This window comes from Aristolochia californica, unplaced genomic scaffold, assembly GCF_029961685.1.
Source record: "Aristolochia californica isolate CCGP_79_NKW_82.1479 unplaced genomic scaffold, dmAriCali1.0.hap1 SCAF_4, whole genome shotgun sequence".
In the NCBI taxonomy this organism is placed as follows: domain Eukaryota; kingdom Viridiplantae; phylum Streptophyta; class Magnoliopsida; order Piperales; family Aristolochiaceae; genus Aristolochia; species Aristolochia californica.
The window spans coordinates 38,060,472-38,081,886 of NW_027182103.1; the positions used below are offsets into that span (position 1 = coordinate 38,060,472).

At 36.9% G+C, this 21,415-nt stretch overlaps 1 protein-coding gene across 1 annotated transcript in view; it reads left to right on the forward strand.

Moving 5' to 3' along the window:
* The window catches only part of LOC137963308 (protein-tyrosine sulfotransferase-like), a 40,709-nt gene extending 25,733 nt beyond the window's left edge, over positions 1–14,976 (forward strand). The window contains exons 2-12 of the mRNA XM_068810444.1: positions 6,173–6,350; positions 6,431–6,502; positions 7,591–7,879; positions 8,115–8,258; positions 8,552–8,656; positions 8,766–8,913; positions 9,037–9,089; positions 9,185–9,253; positions 9,343–9,462; positions 9,551–9,682; positions 14,493–14,976. Of these exons, the coding sequence (XP_068666545.1) occupies positions 6,173–6,350; positions 6,431–6,502; positions 7,591–7,879; positions 8,115–8,258; positions 8,552–8,656; positions 8,766–8,913; positions 9,037–9,089; positions 9,185–9,253; positions 9,343–9,462; positions 9,551–9,682; positions 14,493–14,648 (1,466 nt within the window). The 3' untranslated portion in view covers positions 14,649–14,976. The remainder of the gene's footprint in view (positions 1–6,172; positions 6,351–6,430; positions 6,503–7,590; positions 7,880–8,114; positions 8,259–8,551; positions 8,657–8,765; positions 8,914–9,036; positions 9,090–9,184; positions 9,254–9,342; positions 9,463–9,550; positions 9,683–14,492) is intronic.
* The last annotated feature ends 6,439 nt before the right edge of the window (positions 14,977–21,415 follow it).

Genomic DNA, 21,415 nt, shown 5'->3' on the forward strand with positions numbered 1-21,415 from the left:
GTTTCCTCCCTCTTGAGTAGAATCTGGTCACTTTTTATCCATCTATTGGTCTAAAAGCACCTTCTTACTTGGAAGTATAAATAGTTGCATTGTGCACCTCCTTTTTGAAGAATGAAAGATGCTATCTTTTTATTCACACCCTTAATTTCTCAAAGTACCTCCTTCAACTTGTGTTTTTAAAATCACTTCAAAACAATGCCTATAGACCCACTACCTAAAAATTATAGGATTATGCCCAACATTCAACTTGAGTCAAGTATTTTATTTTCACCCAAGAGGTGATTTGTGTTTGAGTTACCTTTCAAAAGATAGTAGTCTCTTTGTTGTGCCCTAAAGTTGGATTTTTTCCGCCTTGGAAATTGAGCGGAGCGTGTTTTAGACTATGACCATTTTGATTGGCGTATGGAGTTTTGTCGTATAGCTAAAAGTGATTTTTCTTCTCTCACCATTATGTTGTGTAAGTTGGATCTCTCGGTAAAGAACAAAGAGATCATCATCTTGAGGAGGAGAAATACAATAAGTACAAGAAAGAGGCAACCAACAGTGAAGAATTTTATGTGTTGTAGTAATCAAGTTTTTTGTGGCTAGAATATCTAAGGGGGAGGCAAGATGAGAACAAGATGAAGATTACAAGCAAGATGAGAACAAGAAGAAGATGAATCAAAGCAAGGCAATCAAAATTTCTTTTCAAACCACACAAGATTGGAATTTCTTTTTCAAGCACACGAGTTTCTTGACCAAGATTATTTGCAAAGCGAAGTTACAAACACAAGCTTAAGAGGGACTATTAAGAGACACACACGTGGGGGGGTGGCTTGGCTAGTAAATAAAGAGAACTTTCGTAGAGATGACATAGAGTTGTAATTATGTAAGTTGGTGTATGTGCTCTTATGTCTTTTTCCTTTTGAAGCATCTAGCCCTAAGGGCATTGTAGTCATTATAAACACCTTCACACAACTATAAATATATGGGATGGTGCATTCAAGCCTCTTCCTCGTGACTCAAATTCCTCTCTCTTGTCCTCTTCTTTCTCTCCCTTGGTTTACTTTCTCCTCTCTCCCAAGAGCTAGAGTGACTCTCATCTCTCCTTCTCTTGAGATCTCTTGTGTTTATGAGTTGTCCCTAGAAATCAAAATGTCCATGGAGAAGTAATAGGAGAAAAAATAGGAAAAAAATTATTTTTGCCAGTCATTACCTTTGGAGCTTCAAATATATATATCTTCCTAAATATAACTCAAAATTATGAGTTATTTGTTAATAAAGAAACTAAACTCATAGAGCTTTACTCTGATACTAAATTTTATATAAAAAAATAGTCTTTAAATATTTTATGACCACTAAATTTACTTCCTTCTGTAGCTTAACCTTTGCCAACTCCAATGAGAATATCTCCTTACAAACATATCAGATTCAGAGAAAAGTTGTTCATTCTGAAACTAAACTTGAATATATTTCATTAAAGTATAATATTTTTAATGAAATATACTTATTTTAGAGAAATAATCTAATAAATTTTGGACTCTGGAATCTAGTTGAATTGAGTATTCTTTCTTCTTAGGTGAGGTTAATTGATAGTTCGAAATGACCATTGACTCTTCTAATATTGATATCTCTCTCTAGAAAACTAGGATTAAGAAACAATTTGATAGGTTAAAAAATAGACTCACAAATATTTACTTTGACATCTAATTTTTTATATAAATTCTTGTTTTTTATGTCTCAAATTATCCTGTAAATTGAAGATTTCTGCTATCGAATGAAAACTTCCTACAACTTGATCTTTGATGCTTCAAATGTTTTTTTCTCTAAGTAGAAAACTCTTTTTTTTAAGAATTTTTTTCTTTCAAAACTAGACTCAAAGAAATCTTCTAGTATTATGGTGCAAACTGTAAAGAAAAATGGGTGCAAGGATACGAACTTAAGGATAGAACTTCTTCTTTGTTAAGCACCTAGCCAATACTACCCAAAAGACCGGCCTGTTAGGAGCGGAAGGCATAGGTACTTAACCCAGAACCAGGGGGTCATTGTGGTCCATAACACCACATCCCCCTTCACAAACCGACGACCACGGCGGCGCAACGACACAGGCCCGACCCGGGTTCCGTTACCTGGTGTTTCCCCTGACCCTACCTGTATTTTAATCCAGCCTTTGCGCATGACGCAGCGACACTGACCCAACCCGGGTTCCGTTACCTGGTGTTTTCCCTGGACCTACAGCATTTAAATCCAGCCTCTGCGCCATTGCCGGGAATTGAACTCGCGACCTAGCCAAAGCTCTGATACCAAATGTTAAGCACCTAGCCAATACTACCCAAAATACCGGCCTATCAGGAGCAGAAGGCATAGGTATTTAACCCAGGACCAGGGGGTCACTATGGCCCATAACATTCTTCTTCTTCTTCTTCTTCTTCTTCTTCTTCTTCTGAGAGAGAGAGAGAGAGATACGAAAAAAATTAAACACTAATTCCTTTCTTCTCCTATACCCTTGGATCTTTTCTTCTATTTATAATTTAAAATAATAATAAAAGACACTAATAACCCTGCTCCCATTACACCCTTGATAAATAAGATTCTATAAAAAAAACTTTCCTATAAATCTAAGTAAACACAAATTACATCTTCTAACAAAAGTGTAGCCCTAATTCTTAGTAAACAATTACTTAGGAAGAGGCTTATTAGCTTTAACTTATCATTTTGGGATAACCGTGAATACTATTTTAACAAGGCATAACAAATGGAAGGATATATACTCAAATATAAGTTAAGATTATAATACTATAAAAATGTAATATACCTCTATATGAAGAGTATAAGTTGTTCATGAAAAACAATTGTCCCAACTTGAACATGTTATTAACTTTATTAGCTCCAGGATTTGGCAACCTAGAACACACAAATTTCTATAAAAATATTGGAACTATCTAAGGAAGACTTATTAGCTTATAAATAAAACAAATGAAGGAAATGAAAAGGGAATAAAGGAAAAGAAAAAAGGAAACATGATTAGAAGAGTGTACTCTTGTTCGACTAGGTTCCTTCTGGCTATAAAGCAATTGTACATTTGATGTAAGACTAATCAAGCCAATTGTGAAAGTAAGAGTAGGGTTAGGTTTCCATAACTTGACATCTCCCATTACATAGGATTACCCAACCTATTGAATGTAAATAGCATTGATGGGTTTGACACTACAAACCTATTGAATGTCCCTATGCTGGCCCTTCCCCCCATGGAGCAAAGATAGGGTGAGGAGAAAACTCACACCGCTTTGGGATGGACACAAATTTTCTTGACCTTGACCTTGGGAATCTTATTGTAGAGCTACCATGTATGTTTTTAGAGAGAGAGAGAGAGAGAGAGAGAGAGAGAGAGAGAATAATGAGATATTTTTTATTTTTTAGAAAGTTATTTAACAAAACAAATTATTTGATGGCATATCGGCCATAAAGAGGGATAAGCAAAGACATTCCCATTTAATCAAGGTAAACAATTATGAAACACTGAAACAACAAATAAGTTATTGGCATAAAAGAAAAACATATCAGGGGATCACATATGTTGTTCAACATGAAATATGCAGAATAACAAATTCAACGTCTTTGAAAATGAATCTAGTGTAACTAAAAATGAATTTAGCCTAACTATATACCTCAAACTCAAAATTAAAGTAGATTTTCAATGTTACATTGTAACGGGCATGTTCGATATTGCAATGTTACATTGTTTCGAGAGATTTCATGCCCATTTAATTCATTGTAGGACTACTACAAAACTAAGTAGTTGCCCACCTAATGTTAGGCTAGTCATTTTATGTGAGATTCCCTGATAAGTGGCTTTATAAAGTCATAGCACACACTTCTTTGTTGATCTACCTAGTATTACAAAGTAATGGACTTATAGAATGTGGCCCTATTCATTTAATGTGGTGCCAAAGATTAGATAATGTCACTTTTAGCCTGGAATATAGGGTTTAAGGTTGAAATCTATCAAAATGGGATAATGGTGCAGTATTGCAACAATAAATCCACAATTGCCATTTAGTCTCGTAGATCCTTAAGAAAACATTTGTAAACAGGTCATGTGAGATGTTTAGTCTCGTAGATCTTAGGGACTGCACCGATAGCGCTTTAAATGCTAGTTCTAACCCCCGCCGCTTCACACTACACTGTCGTGGGCTCCACAATAGATGGATGATTGAGTAAAATAATTGGGCGCACCTCGGCCAGCAAAGTGCCTTACGCGAAGATCCCGGAATTTCTTTGATCGGACGGCCAATATTAACTCCCAGACATCTACCTTTTTCTCGTGGGTGACAGGTCAGCTTTTGAAAACCCGGCGTTGGTTTATTTAAATCTCCGCCAGATCATTTTTGCCCGCCACAGAACATGTACTTCACCACTCGAGGCGCACGCTTACCGGGTTCCCGCGTTTACGTTCCTTTTCTGCATCGTTTTCCATGTATCTTCGAAGCCTTTCCTTCGGTGGATCGACGTCGAACGGGAACGGCCCCTGAGGTGATGATGAGAGAGGAGAATACGAATTCTTTCAACGTATCCTCCTCTCTAGAAGGATTTCCTAGCGTTGAAGAGAAGGTTCGAATGGCAGCATGTGTGGTCCCATGGATTGCGAGTTTGTCTGCTGCAATTCGGACATCCCTCGCGAATTTATGAACACGACATCTCGAATTCCTTGACAGGCACGCCAATACTCCTCTTCGCTTTTCGTTTTCCGTTCGCGCAATGCTCTGTCGCATTGCTTTTTATTGTCTTTGAGAGTGGGGCTATTTGAGTTTTGCTGTCCTTCTGTTTCGGTTGAAATTTCAGCGGGTTCCATGCTATTCTTTTGTGTTGGTAAATGAGCTTATGGTGAAACGCTATATTTTTAGTGATGTTTGCTCAGGGATATTAGAGTTTCCTCTTAACGAGTTTGTTTACTTTTGTAAGGGTAAACCGATACTTTTGGATTTTTTTTGCTTGCTGTTACTATTTTTTCCTTGTACATTTATTTATTTGTTTGAAGCTTTCGTGGACAACTTTTTGTTTTCATTTTGTGGTTTCTGTTTGTCTTACTAGGCTATTTTGAGTGTTAATTGTTGCATGTCTGAGTTGGAAACCTCATATATAAATTGTTAGGGTCACAAGGCAGGTATTTTCAGTTACCTTCATTCAGAATCTGTACTGTCTTGATGTCGGATCAGTTTGTTCCCTTCTTATCTTTTATGTTGATTCTATAGCATTTGGTTTTTAATCAGGAGTTGCAACGTTGCTGCCGATATAAAAAAAGGGTTTTAGTTCTGGGTTAGTGGAGGTATTTTTCTTTTCAGCATATTAAGGTTTTATTCAGTCGTCCTAATTTTTTTTTCTGTTAAATGAATAATTCGATGATTTTTTTTGCACGACGTTTAAAACCGCTAGCTTTCCTTGTTATTTTGCATCATTTTGGTCCCTGTTACTATTTTTTTGTTTCCCTGTTATTTTGCATCATTTCTGGTTTGTACTTTCTTCCTCGGTTTTGTCTAAGAGAGTAGTTTTTTTTTTTTTTTTTTTTCTTCTTATTTCCTTGCAGTAGCTTGATGGAAAAGGCAAGGATGGTTTCTAGCTTTAAGCTTTGTGGTTTGCAGTTGTTTCTGATAGTGGGTATGTATGATTAGATTCCTGCTCTTTCTCATTTTGTGGATTTATGGAGGAGAGGTTGCCTTTTGCTTTCTTTTTTTTATCTCCATGATTGTCAAGTGTTTTCTTTGGTTCCGGAAAAGCTTGAGGCAAAAACTATCTTGTCATTTCTTTCTTTCTGCTGTACCTTTGCAACTGTTCAATTTCTCTTTTTCTTCTCCTAAAGGTACCAATAGGTTTCTGCCAGTGTCATCCCAGAAATTGCTATGCACTATGAGGTGTTTAATTTAAAATTAACCTTCCAGCAAGTAAAAAAATTATGGTGACAAATATCAACCAAGAACTGGCATTATTTTCCCTGAAAATTTATCTCTGACATTTTCATAAGTCTATTTTTCTGTTCTTGAGATGAAAAAGTCAACTGTTACATTTCAAATCTGAATGAATTGGAATTATATGTTGTGTTCTGATCTGGCTAAAGGCATATTCATTAGTGAATTCGCTCATCCGCTTAAAAGCCAATGCATGCACTGACAGATCTCAACATTGTTGGTGCTGCCAGTCTGTGCATTTCCAGTCATAGTTCAATCTCAAAATGGTTTTGAATACTGTGAGAACACTGTGATGAATTGGGTCAACAATGCCCTTGCCGATGGACCCACAGGAGACAAATTAACACTTCGTGATTTATTGTTCTTTATTCATATCCCTAGAACTGGGGGACGTACCTATTTCCACTGGTAAAGTTTTTGCTTTTCAGTTATTAATTTTGTTTTGTTCTTTTGTCAGGTTATTGACAGTTTCATTCTGGTTTTGACAGCTTCCTTAGAAAACTTTACACTAGTGATCAGGAATGCCCCCGTTCATATGACAAGCTCCGCTTTGATCCAAGGTATTCTTTGCTCTTTTGGACATCTCTGACCGTTAAATGTCCTTCAAGGGGTTGACCTTGGTTCTGATCATAAGGGAGTTCATGTTACAAGGGTAACTGCCATCTCCAGTTATACTGAAATGAACCAAAATGTTCACTTGGAAAGATGTCAATACCTGATTAGCTGTTATTCTCTATCACATCCATGTTGGATATATTTCCAGTATTTCTTTTTCTATGAGCACTTATAAGATTTGATCTCAACCAACTCAGAAGCAAATATACCATTGGAGCAAAAAATTTTACTCCTATCTACAGCCAAATTATATCCAATTTTCTGAAATATCTAAAAACTATACCAACAGTTTAAATAAAGGAGCTATTTTTAAGTATAGCCATGTTGTCTGTTTTGACATGCTTCCAGGAGGGACAGAGTCTGGTGGCATGATATAGGCCTTTAATCAAAGCTTGCCAGTTGATGACATTCAACCAGTACAAATTTTTAGGCTGTTGAATTTGTAGGAGCTCTTCATTATGCCCTTCACTTAAGCTCTATAGTGCTGTTGCATCTCTCAAATAAGTTTATCTTTGAACGATGTTATCTGCATAGGTGATAGATCAATTTCGTCATAAGTTGGATATTGTTGGTGGGAATAGTCCCTCATAGATAAATGTTAAGAAAAATCGTTGGTTGATAAGATCGAACAATAGGCCTTGTCAGTGGTTAGTCAATTTGGGATGGAAATCAGCTCAATCTTAACATAGTATTAGGCAGGATATCTGTCTGGACCTAGGGCCAGTTTGTGCCATGTTGAATTTGCACCTTGTTTGTGTTGTCCAGTCTCAAGCTAATTATTCCTTTACACTTGGACATGATGGTGAGTGTTAGTGGGAATAGTCTCTCATAGATAAATGTTAAGAAAAGATTGTTGGTTTATAAGGTTGAGCAGTAGGCCTTCTAAGTGGCTGGTCATTTTGGGATGAAGTCCAACTCAATCTTAAAAGATACCTTAGGAGAATCTACCTCTGCAATTTCTTACATTACTTATTGTTGCCAGTCTAAACTGTGCCAAATAAACCTTTAAGTGGTTGTATTGGATCCTTTGCAGCAAGCCCAACTGCCGGTTAATGGTTACTCACGATGACTACAGCATGATGACTAAACTGCCCAAGCAGAAAACTTCAGCTGTCACAATATTAAGAAACCCTGTTGATCGTGTTTTTAGCACATACGAATTTTCTGTAGAGGTTGCAGCCAGGTTTTTAGTCCGCCCAAACTTAACATCAGGTACTCAAATGACCAAACATTTCCGCTCTAAATCTCGGGGAGTAAGTACTTTGGATATTTGGCCCTGGAAGTATTTGGTTCCTTGGATGAGAGAGGACCTTTTTTCTCGGGTATGCATCTTTTTATATTACTGTAGAGTGCTTTATGTTACTTATTCTTCTCTTGACTGCCTTCTTATGCCTATTCCTGTTTGCATATTAGGTAGTATTTTTATTTTTTTATTGTTTGAAATATAAATATGTTGTCACGGTTTCTTCTTGATCTTTTTTTATTTCATTCTCTGTTAGTGAGGAATATTGTCCTCCACTTATAGTCTCCTATGGGATTGTTTTATTTGTTGGACAGAGGGATGCTAGGAAGCATAAAAGTATTAGAGACATAAGCAACCTAAATGATTCATACAACATGGAGGACATTGTTATGCCATTACATGTATTCATCAACGATCCTATTGCTCATGATATCATTCACAATGGAGCTACTTTTCAGGTAAATAGATCTCCTTTTTGTAATTGTAAGAACTCTTTGTTTGGTGATTGTAGTAGGATGAAAGATCATTATCAGCTTTTTCTGGAATATTATGTATTTTTTTGAATCTATATGTTCCTTTTTAAGTCCATTTAAAAACTTCTTCTGATTCTGATTTGCCTCTTGCTCTTTCTTAGTTTTGACTTGACAACTCTTCTCTGGAATGATTCCAGAAATGTGAAACAGTTTAGTTTTTGAATCTCCTTATAATTTTTTTTTGACAATTGCCTGCACTCATTGGTTGACTTTAACAGGTAGCAGGCTTGACTAACAACTCTTGCCTAAATGAATCTCACGAAGTTCGTTATTGTGTAAGGAAATACCCTAAGCTTGGGAAGCATGTACTTCTTGTTGCAAAGGTACGTCCTTTATCTTTTTTAAGGAATCAATGATTCAAAGACTCTATATAACCTTCAGAAAATTAGTGACATGTTGTCTACACACCTCAAAGAATGTAAATTCTTGTAGAAGCGACTGGATGATATGTTATATGTTGGACTCACTGAGGACCATGAGGAATCTGCTTCCATGTTTGCAAATATGGTTGCAACCCAAGTTCTTTCCTTGCAGGAGACCATAATCTCTTTTACTGAGATAGCTTCTAGTAACAAATCAGGTAACGCCTTCTCTAGTCTAATGCATCCATGGTGTGTGATGGCTCATGGTTAGGAATGAAAGCACAACGTTGCATCTTCTTGAAGATATATTATATTTCTTACATCAATTAGTTTCGCTGCAGAAGCAAACTCATCCTTTCCAGTTCCTGAGCCTGACACTGGAAACTTTAGGCAGGTAAGTTCAGCAGTATGTATTCTCATTTTTCTCAAAAAGAAAAAAAAACAAAAAAACACAGTTGACATTTTGCTTACTTCCATGCTTGATGATAGAGTAGCATCAACAATCAAGAGGCAAATGACATTCCTTCACCAAAAAATGCATCATCCACAGATGAAAATGTAAGATCATTGTTGTTTTTAACTGGAATTTCTTATCTTTCAAGAATCCCCCACATTTTTTGTTACATTTTCAGTGTCGTCCTTGACAGATGACAGTAGTGAAGTTGATGGAAGCTTATGAAGTTTGTATATCAAGTCTGAGAAAAGCTCAAGCAAACCGTCGTACTACTTCTTTGAAGAGAATCTCTCCTGCAAATTTTTCAAAAGAGGTAAAACTTTTACTTGGAGTGAAGAGTTCTGTCCTTCTGGATAATGTTACCATACTTGATAAGTGTTGTACCTTGGATACTTTGACAGGTACGACGTGCAATTACTGAGACTGTTCTTGAGAAAATTCTCTCCCTAAACAGCCTTGATGTGGAGCTTTACAAGCATGCCCAAGATATTTTTGTACAGCAGCAGAAACATCTTCAGCGAAAGTTGGTTCAAGTTAGTCCTTGTCTAACCTCTAGGCTTTGTTTTCCTTAAATGCAGTATATAAAATTTAATGTGATTTTGACTGAGGTGGAGCGCAGAAATTTACTGACAAGATGAAAATTTGGAATTATACCTTTAATGGACTGCAAATTGATAGATCTTCAAATATGTTAAAGCCGCCTATAAATGGACCAATTCACAAGACTGGGACATGGTCACTCAAGCAAAAATACTGCATCTTCAAACGTGAACACCTTTTCTTTACCTATAATTCTCAGGAAAAAAAGTAATTTGTTTTTATTCTTCCCAGATAACTTATTTAAAATTTACTTTTCATTTTTAGAAATTACTATGTTCGGAAAGAGAATGATGTGATTGATTGCTGTTATTATTTTTCTTGTTAAGTTAGTGAAAATATTGAAATTGAATAGGAGGAACAGAGAAATTGAGAAGAGAGAAAGGCAAGGAGAGAAGGAATTTGTGAGAGACATCAATTTCAGTCACCTTGGGGGCTGTTCTTGACCTCTAGTCTTTTTATTAAGTGAAAATGGTCCAATTTACAAGAATGCCCCTCTACACTTAAAACTCAGTTAACACCTTATATCTCCTACAATACATACTCAAAATACATGAAAATTAAACCATAAATACAATTCATTGTGCTGAACAAGATGATGTAAAAATATAAGAACTCCAGCTGTTAAAATTACCAAAATACCCTTGTACTCATTTCTTAACACTCCCTCTCAAGCTGGAGTATATATATCCATAATATCCAGCTTGTTGCAGAACTCCAAATTCTCTTTTACCAAGTGCTTTGGTAAAGACATCTCCAATTTGCTCTCTACACCGAACATATAGATTAACAACTTCTTTCTTCATGACAACATCTTGAATGAAGTGATAGTCCACTTCAATATGTTTAATGCTCTCATGGAATACAGGATTCACAGCAATGAAGATAGTTGTCTGATTATTGTAGTACATAGTCATGGGCTCATCCTTGTGCAACCTCAGTTCTCTAACTACAAACTTTATCCACATTAGCTTATTGACAATATGAGCCATGGTTCGAAACTTAGCTTCAACACTTGATCTAACTACAACATTCTGCTTCTTGCTCTTCTAGCTTATCAAGTTTCCTCCCAAAAAGACATAATAGCCTATGGTAGCTTTCCTGTTAAGCTTGGAGCCTATATACTCTTCATAAAAAAATGCTTTAATCTTCAAATGATCATAAGGTTTGAAGAACAAACCCTTTCCAGGTGATTATTTGAGAATTCTGTATTGCCTCCAAATGATTCTTCTGAGGACAAACCATAAACTGGCTTACAAAACTGATAGTAAATGATATGTACGGATGAGTCATAGTAGCATAAATAAGTTTACCCACTAACCTACTATAAACAGTCTTATCATTAACTTCATCACTTTGGCCATCATGGAGATCATGTCCCGTCTCCATAGGAGTATCAATAGGTTTGGCACCCAACAACCCATATTCTTTCAACATATCTTTGACATATTTTCTGTGTCAATATAAGCCACTTCAATGCCCAAAAATTATCTTAAAGAACACAGGTCTTTAATTTGAAAATGTTTTCCCAAATATGTCTTCACCTCCTCAATACCGGCAACAACCAGATAAGATGAAGTCATCTACATAGACACGTAACACCACAATTCCAGAAGACTTTTTCAAGACAAAAAGAGAGTGGTTATAGTGACTTCTAGAAAAACCGATAGTCATAATTACCTAGCTAAACTTCTCAAACCACACTCGAGGGCTTTGTTGAGTGTAAACACCTTGCCAATCTCCCCCTGAGCAACATACCTAGGAGGTTGCTCTATATACACCTCTTTGTCGAGATCGACAAACAAGAAAGTGTTCTTAATGTCCAGTTGACATAGCTTCTACCCTTGATTAACTACTATAGAAATCAAAATTTGGATAGATGACATTCGAGCTATAGGAGAGAAAGTCTCGAAGACATCAATACCATAAGTCTATGTGTAGCCCTTGGCTACGAGTCAGGCTTTGTAACGCTCAACTGACCCATCTTCCTTATGTTTCACCATGTAAACCCATCTACACCCAACAACTATAGTATCGGGGGGGTATCTAACATAACTGCCATGTGCCTCTATCCAACAGTGCTTCCATCTCAACATCCATAGCTTACTTCCATAGAGGGGACAAAAGGGCATCATGCACAGAGGAAGGAATAGTGCAAGAAGATTGTGACAAAGCAAACTGTTTGTATTTGTCAGATAGAGAGTCAAAGGACACAAAGTTTGATAGAGGATATCAAGTACCTTTACGAACACCCTTGAAGAGCAATAGGAAGATGAAGATCACTTACCTCAGGATCACAAAACGAAGGAGGGTCATGGTCTGATGTGAGTGAAGGAGCTGATTTTGTTGGAGTCCCTTGTCTACTTTGATATACTTGCAGTGGTTTCTCAAGAGAAGCACCAAAAGGACCAGGAACATCCTCGACAGGAGTAGGAGCATCTAATGCAGGACTTGTGGCAAGGAGAACATACTCAATTGAGAATGAGGTAAAGAATGGAGTATTCTTAAAAAAATGTCACATCTGCTGATACAAATGTCTTTTTAGTGGATGGACAAAAGCATTTATATTCTTTCTATGTACAAGAATACCCCAAAAAAAAACGTTTAACCTTTGGTGGTGACTTGTTTCTAGAAGGGCCAAAGACATGAGAAAAACAGACAACCAAAGACACGAGGAGATAGTGAAATTAGTGGTGTAGAAGGCTCTAATACATGAATTGGTATTTTACTTCCAAGTGTTGACCAAGTGTTGCCTCCCTTTTTTATTTTGATGATAACAAAACTTCATAGAGCTGACAATTGCAAATCTAGTATTTCAAATACTTTTCCTTCAAGAAACATCAATTTCAAGGTTTAAAGCATTAAATCGATACAAGCTTCTCAAATATCTCAAGCATCATGGAAAGTCAAGAACTCTTGAAGAAGCACCCTTAGAAGATTAAGAAAAATTGAAAACTTGAGTTTTAGGAATCACTAAGAAATGTTAAAAACTCGGTCTATGTACTGTTGTCAACTCCTTCCAAAACTTGAGGTACAATGCAAACTTAGAGTTCCAGGACATTCTGCATTCAAACATGTTTTCATAAATACATACAGACATTTCATACTTAGGATTATTCGTTCTCATGTTTTAAAAGTCTATAAGATGAACTGACAATGGAAGGATTGATCAACATTTGCCAATGATCGATCAACTAGAAGTCACATGCCAAAAAAATAAAGCATGATCGATCTACCTAGGTCGATTGATCGATCATCTAGAACGTGGCCATTTTGTGCTATAAAGCATGATCGATCAACCGATTTGGATTGATTGATCAATACTATCCAGGTAAAATAAATTTTTGTTGATTGATCAATCAACCTGAGACTGATCAATCATACAAAACTTTGCTAGTTAGGGACATAAAGTATGATTGATTATAGGAAAATCATTGATCGATCATACTTGCAATGCACTGCCAGGGGGAATTCTGATTTATCGATTATACCATGTACATTGATCAATCAACTTAAAATGTCAGACCCAACGGGAAGATATTGATCGATCATACCATTGATTAATAAGTCATATTTTGATAGAAAAATAGCCGTTACACTCGATTGGTCAATCATCCACTTCATACCGGTCAATCAATGTAAACTCAACTTTTTGCAAAAGGGCAAAAAAAGCTAGTTTAGCTTAGGGAACTTATAAATACCCCACCAAACCTCCTATTGAGAAGTTAATGAGCCTTTATTGGTATATTCACAAGCATTTATCCTTTGTAAATCTTCCTAAAGCACATTTTTTTAGAGTGAGCCAAACTTTGGAAAAATCCTATTCTTTTTTCTCATATTCTCTCCATTGCATACACATTAGACAAGCTCCAATATCTGTGCTACAAAGGCTAGAGGCTTAGATCTCTCAAAGGAAAAGGTTTCTCTCCAATTGAAAAGGGGTGTAAGTTTTAACTTTCTTTTGTATTTTTGTTTTGAGATAGGTTCATCTAGAACCTGATTGAATCTAGATAGAAAGAACCTAACTAGAGCTAGAATCTAGCCAATCTCTTGGGGAGATTGTGTTATAAATCGTGTATTTGAGCTACATGTTGTGTAAAGAGAGTCGGAATTTCTTTTAAGTAAATTTCAACTAATAGAGCTTAATTAGTGGAATTTTCCAAGCACGGGTTCATTGTGCTGAACAAAGATGATGTAAAAATATAAGAACTCCAGCAGTATAAAATTACCAAAATACTCTTTTGCTTGTTTCTTAACAGTTAGATTTTGTTTCTTCTAAAGCAATTTTTTTAATAACTTGTGATTTATCTGGTCGCACACTTCAGAGATTACAAATCCAATTTGATGTATCAACAAGACTCACCAGTCAATACTAAATTTTCTAGTATGTACTACTTGGAGGTCTAAACCTGGTAAAATAGGGGCTGTCTCTGTTTTTAGCTGAGCTAGTCAAACATTCAAACAACTGAAACTAACATAGCTGTGGCAGGGCTCTGATAGTTGTATCATGATTGTTATTATCATGTATCAACTTGGTGAGCCAAGATACGCTGTTTTTTGTTTTTAGTATTGATGATGCATGACAAGTTCTGCTTGTTGTGAAAAGGACCATGATTTGGAAAGTATGTTTGCTTTACACGTTATTATAAAAATTATTATTGCCTCTGCCAGTGTTTGGACAGTGCAAACGAGATTTTTTTGATCCAACATGGTTTAGATACACTTCTTAGATGCATTTTGTTGCAGGGGGAATCGAGGGAAAGAAGGCAGAAAAGCTACATGACTGAGCTAGGTAACTCTCCTTGGAAGGTCGTTGGAGTGGCAATGGCGATTCCTTTAATGGTCACATCCATCTTTCTTCTTGTAACCTCAAAAAGGAGGACTTCTAAAGTCAAGGTCTGAAAATGAGTGGTATAAAGGTTCTAGTTCAGAAAATCAGTTTTTTCTTTTTTTGAGAAAGGGTGGGCCGAAGATGGGTGACACCCCTAATCATCCTACACACACAGAACTGTGTTACTTTATATGCAGACGTATTCAATGAAATCGATTAGAAAAGAGGAATAGAAACAAAAGGGGGATTGTATCTTTGATGGCATCTCTCTCCCTTCAACCTTACGAATATAGTTGGTTTTATTTATCAGAGTTAGAACATTTCTTTGGGTTTGGCATGCAGAAGCTGCCCTAGAATCAACGCAGACTTGCATTGTTAATATCTTCTTTGTAAATTCATTTGTTACTGGATTAATTTGGGAATCTTGTCTTCGGTACCCTGATCAGTAGTTTTATTATATGGATTGTCCTTGCAAACAGGCACAGAGCGTTTGTGGGTAAAATTTTTGACTTCACTGCCAAACCAGATTGCAGAGACCGTTTGGGCCAATTGAAAAACATAAACAGAATATCCACACAGAGAAGGTCAAAACTGTTGCTTCTTATCTGATCCTGTTGTTGTCAGTGGCAGTTAGAATCAAGGGGGAAACTGTTTCCTTTTTAACCAAAAATTTCCAGTATATACGTTACTTACTTTATTCGGAAAGGATAAACCCTTGAAGGCAAGCAATTTTCAAACCATCTAAATCTAAAACAAGTAGAAGTGAAAATTTCTTGTATTGGTATATAGGCGTGGCAAAAGTACAATAGATTGATTCTAATATAGAATAACAGAAGTAGTTTTAAAAATATTATCATCTAAATACATTTATTGTTAGAAATTAGATACCCTAATTCCAAACTAATGAGAGCAATAATAATAATCTTGGAAGAAGGAAAAAAATAAGCACAAGAACAAATTAAATTTATACAGGTTTGCCTCAAGGTGAGACTATGTCATATCTTTCGTCGCTGCAGTAATCCACTATGAAGATAAAAATAGTTTACAAGAGAAATCGCACACACTCACAGGTGTTTTTCTCTAACCTCTCTCAGGTCGCAACTCAAGATCCTTCTCTGTGATAAAACCCTAACAACGATGCCCCCAAATATAAAGAGAAAATTAAGGAAACCAGATTACAAGTGTGAAATCCCCAAATTATCCTTAATGAGATAGTAGTCAATATATCGTGGATTTGGCCTTTCATGCTTTGTATTAACCCAGTTTGGCAAGAAAATTCAAGTACTTGTTAGGAATTAGATGCCCTAATTCAATAATAACGACAACAACAATAATCGTAGAAGAAAAAATAATCAAACACGAAAAACATAAGATTTATACAAGTTCGTCACCCAAACTCTCTTCCCCCCTTCTAACCCCCACGACGACCTTACCGTCAAGGTCGATCCGCATATCGACTCAGCATAAGGCATTGATTAGGCTCCACTACTTAACAATCTCACCCTTGGAGACTAATCTATCATCAATATTTCCTCTACAGCGGCAACAACTTCTTAATCCTCAGAGAGAAGTCCAACTGAAGTTGTACACAACTTCAGTTTCTCAATCGTAACAGTCTTTGTCAACATATCAGCTGGATTCTGACTCCCATGAATCTTCTCAAGTACTAATACTCTATCCTCAGAGCCGATCTAATGCAATGATAACGCACCTGTATGTGCTTTATTCTGGCATGATAAACAGGGTTCTTTGCTAAATGAATAACACTCAAATTGTGACAATACAACACATTCTTCCCATGCTTGAGACCAAATTCTTCCAAGAATGACTACAACTATACCATCTCTTTGTTTGGCTGTAGTCATGGCGACATATTCTGCCTCAGTAGTGGAAAGAGCAATTATCTTCAGCAACTTAGAGACCCAACTAACTGTTGTACCTCCCAATGTGTATACATATCCAGTGGCACTCTTCCTGCTATCAATGTCTCCAGCCACGTCAACCTCTTCATAACCCTGTAATCCTAAGTCCGACTTTCTGAAACATAAGGTTGAGTTCGCAGTGCCTCTCAAATATCTGAAAATCTACTTCGCTACTTCCCAATATTGTTTACTTGGATTACTCATATATCTACTCACAAGTCCCATTGCATGAGCTATGTCCGGTCTAATGTATACCATCACATACATGAGACTGCTAATAGTAGAAGTATAAGGCACATTGGCCATGTAGGCTCGCTCCTGCTCTGTAGAAGGTGACTGCTCCTTAGATACCTTAAAATGACTGGCCAAAGGAGTACTCACTGGTTTTGCATCATTCATGCTGAATATGCTCAACACTTTCTTCACATATTCTTCTTGTGACTGTTTCAAGACATCAATGTCCCTAGTAATCCTCAACTCAATGATTTGTTTTGCAGCACCCAAATCCTTCATTGCAAACTTCTTGGACAACTCCCTTTTCAACTTATCTATTTTTTGTTTTCAAGCACCTACTTTCAACATGTCATCAACATATCATCTACATATAGCAGTAGAATGAAGTAGGAGTCATCAAGCTTCTTCACATAACAACAATGATTCACGTGACACCGCAAGAAACCATTATTACTCATAAAGATGTCAAACTTCTTATACCATTGTCATAAACCCCATTTAAGACCATACAGGCTCTTTTGAAGTTTGCACACCATTTTCTCCTTTCCTTGTGCTTTGTGTTGTTGCATCATGTAAATTTTTTCCTCCAAATCACCATAAAGAAAGGTTGTCTTTACATCCAACTTCTCTACGTGCAAGTCTTCATTTGCCACTAGTCCAAACATTGTTCTAATAGTAGTCAATTTCACTACTGGAAAAAAAATCTTAGTTTAGTCAATGCCTTTTTTTTTTATGAAAGAGCTTTACAACCAATCCTACCTTGTACAGATTGCCTTGTACCAATTGTTGCCATCATGTTCATCTTTTATTCGGTACACCCATTTATTATGCAAGGCCTTCTTCCCTTTTGGTAACTCGGTCAACTGCCATGTCTGATTGGATAATAGTGAATCCATCTCACCCCGCATGGCCAACTCCACTTGGTTGATTCATCAGTTTGCACAGCTTCCTCATAACTCTCTGGTTCACCTTTATCAGTCAACATAATATAATTCAGGGCAAGAGAGTACCTCTTTGGTGGTTTGCTAGTTCTAGCAGATCTCCTGAGTTTAGTCATAAGAATGTTCTGATTTAATTCTTGGGGTATGTTTTCTTGGTCTTTCTCAGCAATATTATCCATCTCAATAACTAGAAGATCTCTCAACTGAATTACTTCAGACTTCTTGGCCTCATTACTTGTGCTCCTAGACTTTGTTCTCAACCTGTCTTTATACAAGGCACCTTCATTGAAGATCAAATCCTTGCTCCTGATAACCTTACGACTTTGGTCATCCTAGAAGCGATAACCAAACTCGGTACCACCATAGCCAATAAAGAAACATGTGTTAGATTTACCACAGAGTTTACTTCTAATAGCAAAATCAATGTGAATATAAGAAACACAACCAAACACTTTCAAGAAAGAAAGGTTTACTTCTTTGCCTCCCTAGACCTCTTCTGGTATTTTATAATCCAATAGTATTGAGGGACCTCTGTTAATCAAATAAACAGCAATGCTAATAGCCTCAAACTATAACATCTTTGGCAATCCCGCATATAATCTCATGTTCGTTCAAAGTTTTGTTCATTGTCTCAGTCACACCATTCTGTTGAGGTCTTTTAGGAATGGTCTTCTTCATCTTGATTCCATTATCAACACAATACCGCTTAAAATCATCATCTATGTATTCTCCCCTATTATCTGACTGCAGACACTTTACCTTCAAATCTGTCTCATTCCCTACCATTGCTCTCCATCTCTTGAAGGTATGAAAGACATCAAATTTTATTTTCAGGAAATAAAGCCATACCTTTCTACTTGCATCATCAATAAATATCAAATAGTAGTTAGAACCACCAAGGAAGGTAACAGTTAAAGGCCCCCACACATCTGTGTGAACCAACTTCAATTTTTCTGTCTTTTGCTTCTTTCCAGCCTTAGAAAAGCTAACCCTTTTATGCTTGCCGAAAATACAACATTCACACAAACTGTTATTTACAGTTTTTAACCATGGTAGTCTCCCTTTGGATTGAAGCACTTTCATTCCCTTCTCACTCATGTGACCGAGCCTATAATGCCACAAATAAAAATAAGTAACAACATCAACAACTGAAACTGTGTCTCTGCAATTGGAAGTGATGTACAAAGTTCTAGTTTTAACTTTGTGAAGTTGGGTCCATGACCCATCCCAAAATGACTAGTCAACTTAGAAAACCTCTTTTCCAACTAATAAACTCAAGATATTTGTTCTCACTAATCCATGTGGGACTAACCCAGGTGGACCAAACCACCTAGCACTGACACCCACCGTTCCTGTACCCATTCTCGTTCCCGTTCCCTACCGCTTCCGCCGGGATTCGAACACGGAACGTAGTGCCCAACTCAGATACCATATCAAACGCCTAGCCAATACAACCCAAAAGACTGGTCTGTTAAGTGCAGAAAGCCAAGTACCTAACCCAGGTGGACCAAGGGCAGACGGAACCTAACCCAGGTGGACCGGAACCACCAAGTTCTGACACCCACCATTCTCGTTCCCTCCCGCTTCACCCGGGATTCGAACGCGGAACATGGTGCCCAACTCTGATACCATGTCAAGAGGCTGGCCAATACAACCTAAACGACTAGTTGTTTAAGTGCGAAAAACCAACCTACTCAAGAGGTGGACCGGAACCACCTCTGACACCCACCCCATCCCTTACCGCTCCCCGTGGGATTCGAAGGCGGGATGTGCCGGACCGGCTCTAATACCATGTCAAAAGGCTGGCCAATACAACCTAAAAGACTAGTCGTTTAAGTACAGAAAGCCAACCTAATCAAGAGAGGTGGACCGGAACCACCTCTGACACTTACATGTGGATAATTTGGGTGGAGACCCACATATGAGTACCTGGTCTTATACCATGTAAAGGTTGGTTTTATGCCTATCCCAAAATGACTAGTCATCTTAGGTTTGTGATTCAACCTTTTCTTCCCGTTTATCATTAGTAACAGAGGCTGGAGTAGCCGTGGCCCATTTCGGTTTTCCATGAAGCTTCCAATAATTTTCCATAAGGTGGTTTTGACCACCATAATAAGTGCATATTCGAGGCTCTGTGCGAGAGTAGCTAGGACTGGTTCTACCACCTCTTGTTCAGCCTCCTCTAGAATTTCTGTCGCAACCTCGGTTGGAGGATAATGTACCTCTATTACCTGAATACATAGCATATGAAGCATCCTTTTTGAGTTAATAGATGGATCAGGGCTTCACATCAATGTGGCACTTATTTCATCAAAGGACGGTACTGTGGAGGAGCTAGAAGGTTGTGTCTTAGCAACTTCAAGGTATGGCTTGATATTTTTCAAACAAATTGTTGCCGCTAAAGCTTCCCTTTGCCTCTCTTGATCTAAAATATCTTGGAGTATGGTTGAGTGATCTTCCACTCTTGAAGTAGACCCCAAAACCGAGCCAAAATTTCATAAATATTGTCTCGTTGCTTAGTATTGAGCATGTTTTGCAATACATCAAATAACTTTTATAAAGAAACCGTACTAGAGTATAACTTAGTACAAGTGTCCCAAATCTGTTTGGCCGATTCTAATTGGACAACATTATTAGCTACAAGCACTTCCATACTATTAATAAGCCAACTAATTACCAAATTGTCATCCTTAACCCACTTTAGATAGGATTGGTTTTCTTCATCAATTGGTGGAGAAGGCTTGGTTAAGTGACCGAGGAGGTCTCAAGTAATAAGAAACCTTCTTACCGATTGAGACCAACTAAGATAATTGGATAATCCCCTTAAGGGAATAGTAGTAATTTTGAGTATGTTACTCTTACTACTTGTATTTCTTTCAGTCATCTTAAGTCAACCAATGCTTAGTAAAGCACAAACAAGAGGAGGATATGATGAAGATCCAATCAAACTAAAAATCCAATTAAGATGACTCCATTGCTATAATCCAATATTGAAGACCTGATATGGACTGAAGTAGAATTGATATAATCCAATAATCAAGGTTGAGAAGCAATAAAAGCAATAATATGTTGTCCAAAAAAAAGAGGTAACCTGAGTAAGGTGGCTACCTTCCTCCCAATCTGAATTTTAAACTCAAGAAAGACCTTAAGAGTCCAAAAAATTCGAACTTGTATTCAAAATTAAACCCCAATCTTGGGAGGCTCATGTTTGCCAAAAATATCTATTGTTCAAATTTGAAAAATAATCCACTTAATCAAATTTGAACAACCTTCTTTCAAATACTAGCCACTTTCAAATAAAGATAAGTTCTTATCCACTACATTAGCCACTAAATCAAGCTCCAAATAAACCAAAAAAAGTATCTTAACTGAAGTAGATCAATTACTCATTCAATACCAATTCAAATCTTCCTTTTGGTCTTCAAAACTCAAGAACTCATGACTGGTTCTTAACCCAAGCATGGCTTAACTTTTCCATATGATAGGTGTCATATTTATCACTTAAAAAGACACATATTCCTTACTCATTTCCAGAAATCCTTTAGGCAGTGAATTTTCTCATAAGTCTTAAAGGGTTGGAGAAGAAATTAGAAATTCCAAAAAATCATAAATCACCAAAAACCAACTGCTCTTTGAGCTCGGCAAAATTCCTCAAACAATTTCTACACGTTTGGAGAATATGAGTAGCATAAATCATTCTTCTATCATATAACCATCAACTTCATAATCAATAGGTCTTCA